The following is a 12,068-nucleotide window of genomic DNA, read 5'->3' as shown; positions in this document are numbered from 1 at the left end:
ATCCATTCCTATTTTTAAAAATATTTTAGGTTTTATCTAGTTATTTTCATGTACGAGTTATCAAATTTTCAACACCCCCGGAAGTCTTTGTCAGCAAAACCATGCCTTCCATTGACGAGTGCGTTACCTAAATTTATTCACAGAAAAAAACATTAAATTTGTAAAATTTATGTATCAGAATCATGCATTTAAATATATTTTAACGTATTTCATTGTATTTACAGTTCTCAGACAATAAGTTGGGCGGAACAAGTGGAACAGGTGGAGGATGGTAAGCAGACATATTGGGCGAAATTTATGTGTAAAACAGGCCTACCATATTTTGGAATGTTTAAGATTTAAAAAAATTAAAATTGTGCTCTGATGAATTGTTGGTTTAGATGAAGGATCCTGATATATATACGGTGTGACCGTTGGACCGAGCGAAGCATGAAATCGTCATTGGCGTGTCAAAGTGATTTAATCATAATTTTGTTAAGTACGGTAAATTACAATTCATTTAAAAATATGTATTATTTCTGAAATTCCCATTGCATTAAACGCCCAGTATCAAAGATGGGATATCTATGAGGATAATTACAGGATCCGCCTATTCCTTTAACGCGGATGATATAGCACCAGCCAACGTAAAGAGTGCATAGTGACATCAGATGTAGCCTTAATTTCTGTGGAAACGAGGGGGTTATTTATATTTGGTCTTTCCTATCCACTTCGTTTCTGTCCAAGCCTTCATAAAATATGTGGGAAATCAGTCGCGCTTCGGTTTGAATTTATTTCAGCTTACATTTGATGTGAATCGTTCGAAAACTTACATAAATCAATTCATGAATGATTTTGCCGCAAGGGAATACAATTGAAACCATTCAATTCCACACCAAAGCAACGATAATCGTCGTCATTTCAAACACAGGCTGTTGTGTTTGAAATGACAACGATTATCGTTGCCTTACTTTGGTAAATCGCACACAAATCAAACTTTTTCAGTTTATTTCTCATCACACGCATTGCATTTCATATCTTTGAATGGACATATTCTTCTGAATATGAAAATAATGAATTACTGGAAACAATATAAGTAAAAAATGTAAACACCCTATTTATGGTAATGTTTACTCTCTCGCTAAAGAGGGATAGTCGCGTTTTAGCAAGAATGTCATGCTGTAGGGGAAATGTTCCCAACCTGTTGAAGACATTTGTCTGTTGTGTATATCAAAGTTGTCACTTGTATGGTGTACATATATACCCTATCATATGCAGAATTTGTTTTTCCATGCCATACATTCATGAATTGTATTACATTATTTATGTTAAACCTTTGATAATTATAGGAGTCCTTCCACCATCCTCAGAGAATTATGACGAGGAAAAGGGCATAAAGGTTATCACAGAATTCAAGTACAATGATGATAGCAAAATGGTCAAGGTATTTCAAGTCTGTAAACTATTTTTTAGGTACAAGATCAAAAGTTCAATGCCTGACAAAAATCTACATGCAAATTCACACAGTTATCATCAAAACCCTCTCCCCTGACTTTAAACAAACCATGATGAATGTTGAACAAAATCAATCATGCAAGTGCAATCAATTACAAATGATACTCCATATACCTTTACTACTGTTTATTCACGAAGTTGAATGTACATAAAGACTTTGAATATATACATACATTAATAAAGAGATTATTTGTTCCAAACCTTTGTGTAAGTGATGTTGGAAAACAGAAACTTGTGGGAGTTTTTACCCCCACCTAATTAATTATCTAATTTAGATTTCTATTACACATCGATCCTTTGATCTTTTACTGTGATTTGTAGTTTTTTTTCGTTGATCAAATTGTTATTTACGTCAAATCTGTATGGCCTGATTTTGACAAAAACACTGTTAACTTGTTATGTATGAATGCCTATATTACACGCACATGCCTTAGGCCATCATTAAAAAAAATTTTGTTTGATGTACTCCGACCCACATTTTTCAAGTCGGGTAGGTAGGTCAATATTTTTTAAAAAAAATTTTAATGTCATGAAAATCAGATTTACAAATTTACTGATGTTTTCATTTAACACATAAAGCTGCCAGACAGAATAGAGTTTAGAACATTCATTTTGTACACATTGTATATAATACACGTAAATCTTCCACTGTCTTCTGAAAATTTCTCAGGACATTTTGTATTGATCACGGATGAGGACCTCTATAGTTTTTATTACCACCGATTGATTCTTCTATTTGTGGTTTGACATTCATAATAGTAATCACTTAAACACTTTAATGTGATCCATGAATATTCAAGTGAATTACATGATGATGGCAATTTACAATCAGTTTTAAAATTGCCCAATATAATTTTAATGCCGACTTCCCCGCATCATTCAATTTGTTGTGACGATCATGTTCCATTCGTGTGTCTCAGATTAAGAGCAAAGTAAAAGTGCTTTTCACCTATTAAATCGTCATAACATTTAAATAATCTCATATCAAAATTTTATGCGTGCTTTTTCAGAAATATATATAGACCATCAACTTGAACGCAGACTCGTGGTCCGCCATAATTTTGGTGCGCTATCTCACGTGATTTTTTTTAAAGTAACATGGCTTTCAAACTTTTGTACACAAATACGATCAGGCCTCGACGGGGGAATTCGTAGCTTCTTGCTTTATCTTGTTGGTAGATAATGTGGTAATTTGGAGCAGGAATGCGGTATATTTGATCGTTCATATAGAAAAGTGTTTGAAAAGTTCCATGATTAACAAATGGTCATTATCAAAGTGAAAGTAGAACCGAAAGACGCCCAAAGAACATTTTGATACAGTGTAACAAAAATTCTGTAAAACAACTAGTCCAAAAAAAGGGGGGGGGGGCATCAACTTTAAAACTAATTCGAAGAATGTCTACTTTCCAGGGAGCAAAAAAAAAAAAAAAAATTAAAATTTCGAAGTGTGGAAAAAACGATTGGGTCGGGACAAATTTCACGGGTCGGTTGGAGTACATCAAACAAATTAATTTTTATTTTAAGCCTTATATCATTTCAACTGTTATAGCCATGTGTTAGTCAGAAATGTTTGGTTACTTTAGATAACTGTAAAATTTCAACATGATGTATAATATCACCACAATGCCTATAGATAAGATATTTTGGGGGGAAATGTGAAGAAACTATGAACAAAATGCATTTTATGATATCACATCCATAAAAAATGAGCTACAAATAACATTGCAATAAGTTTTTTCAAAAAGGCATTTTTTTATGAAATATAATGCATTATATAAAAAATGAAATGATAATTGTCTCAGATGACGTAATAGAAAGGGGCGATAATTCTGTCATTTGTTTCTATAAATAACAATATTTAAATTGGTATTTTGTGTATTTACAGGGATTTTTTTAAAGCAAAAAACACAGCAGTATTTGTGTAAACTTTTCAAAATGATATTTATTGAACTGTAAACTTTATTTTCAAATCTATTTTCACCGTACTTGACCTTTAATGCCTATCTGTTTATTTTATGGTGCAGTACAGTCATTATGTGATGTGGTACCTTCATTATGTGATGTGATGATATCATTATATGATGTGGTTGGTCATTACATGATGCGGTACTGTCATATGATCATGATGTGGTAATATCATTATATTATGTGTTACTGTCATTATACAATGTGGTTTTTCAAAGGCAGCTGGAGCAGTGGGAAAATTAGAAAATGACTTGCCAGAAATTCTTGAAGCAAAACTTAAAAATTAAAATAAATAAAAAAAGAATAGATTTTGTCCGATTTACAAAATCCTAAATTAGGGAGGGGCAGAGATCATACTTTGGGAAACAGTCACCTAATATATCTTTCTTTGCGTATGAAAATAACAAATAATGATCATTGACAACAAAAGTGGCAGGCCCCTAATTCTACGTTCCTAAGATAATATGATGTGTTACTGGTCATTATCTCATATAGAACTGGAGAAGATGACTGGTTCTGGTTGTGTGGTGTGCATGGTTTATCATTAGCTTCAGCCGATTTTGTGAAACTGTTATAAACTCAGAATGCATGACATCTTGCTGCTCATTACTGCAGAACAGCTGTCTCATACTTATCTCTAGACAGTGTGTCGTGATCCTGAATTAAAGTTGCATAAAAAGAAAAAGAATTAGAGCATCTGTCTCTGCTTAGTAATGGAGATATCTTATGACCAGATAGTCATTTGGCAAAGGTCTAGGTCACTATTTTAAAAAAAAAATTAATTGTCGGGGCCATAATTTAGAGAAACATGCCTGTTAAACTCTTCATTATGTGATACTCAGGTGACCATTAAGGTCCATGAACGTCTTCTAGAATGAGTTGAAGATCTCTACTCTCTGTCCAATTAGTCATAAATATACATACACATTTTTTGTTTTAGGTCACCAAAACATACAAAGTTGAAAAGAGAAAGGTACCCAGAAGCATTGCAAAGAGAAAGGTATGTATATTGTCAATTTATATTTGTACTGATTCTTTGTCAAGCTGTAAATTGAATTGTCATAAATAATGTTAATAAGCAGTACTGAAATCAGTACTTGTACTTACTGAGATTGGAGTAAATTTTGTATTGGTCTGCAGACATGGAGAAAGTTTGGGGCAGCAGAGAGAGATCCACCAGGTCCCAACCCAGCCAACACTATTGTACAGGTGGAGGAGATCAACATGCAGTATGTACATAACAAGGAGGTGAGTTCATTTTACATTACATCTCCTAAGGATCTAACTTGGCAGTCTGAGAATTTAACGATAGACCGCGGCTATGCCAAATGAGGTCAGGCCATGCCATGTGCACATAAGATATCCTGAATACACGTATCAACACTTCGCAAAAGTTACGTCCCTTGTCCGCCATCTCTTGGTTAAAAACCGTATTTCCCTACGTTGGCCTTTGTAATTTTCCTATCTGTAGCTTTGACATCTGTTATTTTCCCATCAATTGCAGTCAGCTCCAATAATGCCCCAGATTGGGACAACTCATTAACTTGTATGAAAACTTGATAATTAGCTAAAATTCAAAGTAATAACGTCTTGCATTTGGTAAGGTAAAGAAGGAAAACTTGGTTTTTCACCAATTGACCTTTAGTTAACCCCACATAGGGATGTAACTCGCGGCGAAGTGTTGATACATGTATTGTCTATGCCAAATTCACGAAACAAAGGAATGATTATGATACGTGTGTGATAATGCACTTAAAATAAATATTTTCCCTTACAATCGTCAATATCTATTTTTGTGACCTGGATTTTCCTCCGTTAATTTTAGAGTATACGACTTAAGCGTCTAAGCAGTTTGAAGATTATGACTAGTGCTTTAGACAAATTGTTCAGCATATGATTCGTATGTCTTTAAATGTTGATGCTTTTTTTTTTTATCAGCATTGATGAATTTTATTGAGATTGATTTTAAAACTAAAAATTTCCTCAATAATATAACTAGAGTTATTTTATTTTTAATTTTTTTCCCAAATATTCAAGTATTGCAAGAATGTCAAAACAAAATAGTATATGTTCGACTTATCAAAAATAATTTTGAGGTGAAGGTCAAACAAACGGCGTGTACATATGATTCCGCAGTTAAAGTATTTTCTGGACAGTGATTATGATTATGATGAGTAAAATAAAAAAATAAAACGAGGACAATATCAATAGATTAAATGTAGAATTGGAAAATGGAGTATGAAGTTGAATTTTAAAAAAAACATAAAGTTTGTTAATAACTATTTTTTTGTTGTTTTTGTCGTCAAATTTTGGTCAGGTCTATGCCAAAAGCCATAGGTCTATGCCGCATCAAAAAGACATAGACCTATTGTCTATGCCATTTAAAAAGTTAAATACTCAGGCTGACTTGGGATGGCTATTGCCATCAAAAATAATATTGTGATATATTGCAATATTTAATCGAATATCACAATATATTGGCATTTTCATCATCTAACCAATGTGTCTGTCAAAGGTAGAATTATTAAGTTTATTTTCCTTCGTGTGCTTGTTGAATAAGTTATTAAAATCCTGAAATTATGTCTATCTGATAAATCTACCAAGACAAGGTCATAGAACTAGAGTCAAGCAAAATATATGAGTGGGATTTATGAGATATGATGTTAAAATTTTGTTGACATTTGCACTTGTAGGTTTATAGATTTTTGTTTGAAAAATGATTGAGGTTTTTAACAATGTGTTAATAATTTTGAAACTAATTGAGTTTTAATAATACATTTGAATATCTTGTGTAGGAGGTGGTAGAACAGGAGGAGGACCCATTACTGAAACTGAAGAACCAGAAACTGGTGTCCTGTCGAATCTGTAAAGGTGATCACTGGACTACAAAATGTCCATACAAGGACACTTTAGGACCTCTTCAGGTAATGTCTGATCACTTGAATAATGTCATTGTATTGTAAAGTATCTGAAGTTACACTGAAAAAAGTGATGAAAAATATGTAGAATAAGGTTTAAATATATCACTCACTTATTTATAATTTATAACAAATTAATTGCTTGATCACCCCCTTCCATGGTGAGAGAATTCTACATGGTGTACTAAAAAATTTGATGCAGTTCTTCAAGTTGAACATTATAATTAGGTGATGAAACAGAAATGGTTTTTTATTTTAAAGAAACGTTTTCACATGATCGCATTGCATTTGAATAAAATATAATAGTAAACAGAAATATTGCCACAGCAACTTTGCGTGTTTTTTATGCACTACAAATTGAGCATGCTCTGTTGATTTTACAAAGATAAGTTTATCAAAGAACAGTATCAATTGTTATAGTCTTCTTGGAAATTCATAATTGGTGTTGTGCATTTGTCAATTAAAGAAACACACTGGGAAATAATAAAATCAACCATCAAACTAATAGGAATATATTCATTGACATTCCATAATATAATGCTCCGAGAACTTATTACTTCATTGTTACACTAGTAGTTTATCAGCACTGATAATTAGTCACACACCTGTGGCATTGTGCAGCCTGCACAGGTGAGGCAATATTGGTGATGGGTAGCTTTGTGTAACATAAACAATATTTAGAATATTACAGCAAGTTGAAATTATTTTTCAATAAAGAATTGACAGATGTGTAGGTAAAATGAGTACATGTATAAATGGGACATTGATTATTTTTGCTGACAAATCCAACAGAACAGACAGGTTAATGTGTAGACTCGGATGTCTCTGTATTTGACTTGTAAGTTTATATGTAGGCAATTACAGGAGCCCACATGGCTGAACTAGATTTTTGTGAAGTTTAAACCCTGTAAGAGAATTTGATATGAAGCACGAAGTTTGTGTGTCAAATGTCTTTTATGATGTTGCATTAGATCCTCCATCAGTAGAATAAAAAAAATAATCTATATTTGATATACATCATGTACTGCCAACAAAATTATTTAAAATATGACACCAAAATAGAGAAAAAAAGTCAAACAAGCTTCCCCCTTTTGATGTATTAAATTCTTCCTTTATTGAAATAGGAAAAGCTTCAAGATGGTGAAAAGCCACCAGTTGGTGATGCACCTGGGGGACCAGTGCAAAGTCAGGCTCCTGCTGCAGCAGCCCCCAAAACATCAGGAAAATATGTTCCTCCAAGTCTGAGAGATGGTGTGGCTAAAGGGCGTGGAGAAACAATGTCCTCTAAAAGGGGTCAGTTAATTAAATCTTGTGGAAATTTATATGCTGGAAACTGTTGGACAGCTTTTATAGTTTATTATACCCCCCCCCTCCCCCCCGAACGAAGTTCAGGGGGGGGGGGGGTATATAGGAATCACTCTGTCTGTCCATCCGTCTGTCTGTCTCCAAATTCGTGTCCAGGCCATAACTTCTTTGTTCTTTGACATAGGCATACCATATTTGGCACACAGGTGGATCACCATGAGACGATGTGTCAAGTACCTTCATGACCTTGAGCCTTGACCTCAAGGTCAAAATTAAAGGTTTTTTTTTTTACAATGGATTCGTGTCCGGGACATAACTTCTTTGTTCTTTGACATAGGCATACCATATTTGACACATGAGTGTATCACCATGAGACGATGTGTCAGGTACCTTCATGACCTCCATATGACCTTGACCTCAAGTTCAAAATTTAAGGTTTTTACAATGGATTCGTGTCAGGGCCATGACTTCTTTGTTCTTTGACATAGGCATACCATATTTGACACATGAGTGTATCACCATGAGACGATGTGTCAGGTACCTTCATGACCTCTATATGACCTTGAACTTTGACCTCAAGGTCAAAATTGATTATAGGGTTTTGACAGTCATACCATAAGACATGGGTGTATCAACATGAGACTATGTGTCATGTACATTCATGACCTCTTTATGACCTTGACCTTTGATCTCAAGGTCAAAATTATAGGTTTATACCATGGATTTGTGTTTGGACTATATCTTCCATTTTCTTCTACAAAGGCATACCATATTTTTACACTCAGGAAAGAGGTAATTTATACCTATTAACAACACCCTTTGAGAGATTGGGGTAAGCGGGGGGTATTCTTAGTGAGCATTGCTCAAAGTACCTCTTGTTGATAATGGTTAGGAAAAAGTCAGAACAGTTGTAAGTATTGTGATAGACTGTAGATTGAATGCCAGACTTTCTTTGTAGATGAGTCAGCTACCATTCGAGTTACAAATCTGTCAGAAGACACCAGAGAGTCGGATTTGCAGGAGCTGTTCCGACCATTTGGACCGATTCAGAGGATTTACTTGGCCAAGGATAAAAATACTGGCCAGTCTAAGGTTAATATTGCTGTATATGTTGTAATCATGTCAGATATATTTTCAAACCTTTGATAAGAGTAAATACACCTGCAGGGTTTGACACTAATGCTAGTCCGGTAGCCTGAGGCTAGTAAATTTTGTCCAGGCTAACAGAATATCAATAATGGTGAAAATTAAAAATCTAATTGAATTGACTAATGTTTGATCTTAAACGCAAATGCATCATTTCTGCCCTTAGAAAAATATAGCTTGTAATACTGCAATTCAAGCATAGAATTTACACCCAAAACCTCGTGGTTTGATAAATAAATAAATCTGTAAAATCAGAGGCTAAAATGAGTTAATTAGGTCATTTTGCAACAGATTGTCAATTGATTGCTTGATTGTTTTGCGTCCCATCAAGAATTTTTCGCTCATATTGAGAAGTCACCAGCTGTAGGTGAAGTACCACAAATTTAGACGTATGCTTAGCACTCAGGGCCATATCAGTGAGGGTTCTTTATGGTGCCAATGCCTGCCACGCCATGGGACCTCCATTTTTAAGGTCATATCTGAAAGAGCCATGATTCTCACTTCTAAATGCTAAGTGTTTGGTGAAGGAGCAATCACTACTTATTTTAACGTCTTTGGTTTGACGTGGCCATGGAACGAGCAGGGCTCAAACTCACGACATCCCGGTTACGAAGCTTATTCTCTACCACTGAGCTACCGTGACCAATCATTTTGCAGCAGAAATGCAGAATTTTGCTTTTAGACTTTGAAAATTTTCAGCGATACATGTAGGTCCCCCACCACCATATGGGAAAGCCCCATCCCACACTGCCCCCACACCTTGTGACTCGGCCGACTGTCTCCGGCAACTTGACTAGCTTCTGACCTAACAAGACTAGTTAATTATAGAATCTTCTAGTCCTTTGGACTACTATGGTGAAATAGTTAGTGTTGAACACTGCACTGAAAGTTTAATATTAAAACAGCACATAAGTTTCATGGATTTTACTTTATATTGAATGTGTCAAATATAGTTTTTTAGTTTTGGCTTTCATTAATTTTCTCTAGGGATTTGCATTCATCAACTTCCACAGAAGGGAAGATGCTGCTAGAGCTATTGCTGGTGTTTCAGGCTTTGGTTATGATCATCTGATTCTCAATGTGGAGTGGGCCAAGTAAGTGTTAATTGATAGAATAATTTTGTAGTGAGGCCACCTTGAACATGTATATATAAGACTAATTGCAAAGTAATTCCTGGAGATTTCACACACATGTGTCTTCATATGACTTTGTGTGTAGTAAAGGCCAGGTATATAAAATCTGGATTAATTTCCATCCATGTGAGTATAGTTGTTTTTCAACATGCAGACATTGTATCCAGATACACATCTTTATGTATATTTAGTATATTAATGTTGAAGTTATGATTAAAATGGGTTATTTGTAATGGGCAACTATTGTCAGAAAATTTAATAATCTGTGTTAAGTTTTGTTTTAGGGCTATTCCAGAAATACATACATGGGGGGGTCGGGAGGCACCTTTTGTATATACCAAGCACCCATAAAAAAAAATAAAAAATTACTCCATGACCCATCAAATTAATATACTCATTTTACAATGACCCATCTAATAAAAAAAAAAACTAACCAGACCCACCACAAAAATATTTTTAAAAATGAAAACGGTACAAATCTCGCGAGGTTTTCGGGACAAACTTTCTAGTCAATGACGCGGTAATGCCTGTGCGACATTGTATCACAGTAGTTCTGAAGAAACGATGTCACATCAACAATCAAAGGCATCTATGGCGGGAATGTTGGAAAGATTGGGAGTCCAAACGATGCTATTATCATGAAATGGGTATGGATATGTTTTTCCACGAATCATTCGTCTTCTAATGGAGCCCGTGCCCGGAGGCTTCTATATCACCATCACACCGACTGATAAATATAACGCATCGGTACCCTCATATAAATCAACTAAGGTTTGCCTATTTTTATTAGAAAACGGAATACCTATTGGTTTCAAAATATTCCCAAAATCGATGCACTGTAAACTGTAATATTCTACAGAACAGAGTTCACTGCCATCATGTCCAAAGGGACCCTACTAAACGCGCCTCTAATTTGAAGAGTGCCGTAATGGAAAGTTATGCACTGCAAAGAGCGACAACTCAAATAGTTCTATGTTATTTCCGATTTCGAAAGCACGTTTTCAATTTTCCCTCCGACGTTTTGTAACCAACACGACAAGAGCGACAATAAAAATATTCTGAAAACTCAACACCCACGTGGCACAAAATAAAACAATAGAAACTACCCACTACCCATAATAAATATTTTTTTAACAGTCCAACCACGGACCAATTAAAATATGAAAAAATACGACCACCCACACAAAAAAATATCGTTTGCCACCCGACCCCCCCCCCCCCCCCCCCCCCCCCCCCCCATTTGATCATTTCTGGAACAGCCCTTAGTATGAATATCCGCATGCCAAGTGTTATATCTCGTTTTCCTGTTTTTCAGACCCTCTGGCACCACGTAACTTGATCATCTGTGAAAGACTGAAAAGAGCACATTTTTGGGGAATACGCTGACTAAATTTCTAAATTTTCTGGAAAATAATTAACTTGAGTAACTGAAAATCCCAAACATAATTATATGTTATATATATTAGAACTCGTTTTGTTTGTAATTATTTTTGTGTTTTAATACTGTTGATGGACTTCTGTCGTAGTTCTGAGAATACTGTACATGTATATCTATTGCTGGAATGTAAATGACATGCAGTTTGGTTTTCAAAGTCATGTTGGGGTTTGAGCATTAAATGATGGTATACCAGCAAATAAAAAATCATGCATTAGGTCATTATAATTATTTGCTTATTTTTGTGTTATTTGCACAGTACCGGGTATATGTAATCAATTAAATGCTTTTTAAATTACGATTTTTACCACTTTATCAGTACAATTATTATTTGAAATTGACAGAACAGCTTAGCCTTCTGAATAGCAGTTTTGATCAGTTATCTAAGGTGAAGAGGTCTATCGGAGTGCAATCTGATTAAAATGCAATGTACAAATCTCTGAAATATTTATTTGAATGATCTGTATTTTATTCAGATTTCTATATGAGGTGTTTTAATAAAAATAAAGTGTTGGTGTAATGAGCCACCTTAAGGAGGTATATTACATAGTCATAATGTCTGACTTTCTTTTAAAACAAAAATGGAAATATACAAATTAGGAATATTTGTTTACTCCATGTAAATTTTATTGCTTAGCTCAGTGGGTTAGCATGTCGACTTCTGAACTGAGT

At 34.6% G+C, this 12,068-nt stretch overlaps 1 protein-coding gene across 1 annotated transcript; it reads left to right on the top strand.

The window, feature by feature from the left end:
• The first annotated feature begins 65 nt into the window (after positions 1 to 65).
• LOC125678330 (eukaryotic translation initiation factor 3 subunit G-A) lies at positions 66 to 11,695 on the top strand. Its single transcript, XM_048916716.2, has 10 exons — positions 66 to 118; positions 225 to 271; positions 1,329 to 1,423; positions 4,400 to 4,459; positions 4,600 to 4,707; positions 6,255 to 6,383; positions 7,502 to 7,670; positions 8,641 to 8,774; positions 9,816 to 9,922; positions 11,277 to 11,695. Exons 1-10 carry the CDS (start codon positions 102 to 104, stop codon positions 11,293 to 11,295), a joined length of 885 nt encoding a protein of 294 aa, XP_048772673.1. The 5' UTR covers positions 66 to 101; the 3' UTR covers positions 11,296 to 11,695.
• The last annotated feature ends 373 nt before the right edge of the window (positions 11,696 to 12,068 follow it).

The sequence above is a fragment of the Ostrea edulis genome, chromosome 2, assembly GCF_947568905.1.
Source record: "Ostrea edulis chromosome 2, xbOstEdul1.1, whole genome shotgun sequence".
Lineage (NCBI taxonomy): Eukaryota > Metazoa > Mollusca > Bivalvia > Ostreida > Ostreidae > Ostrea > Ostrea edulis.
Note: the sequence above shows the minus strand (reverse complement) of the source record. Positions and strands in the feature narration are given on the sequence as shown.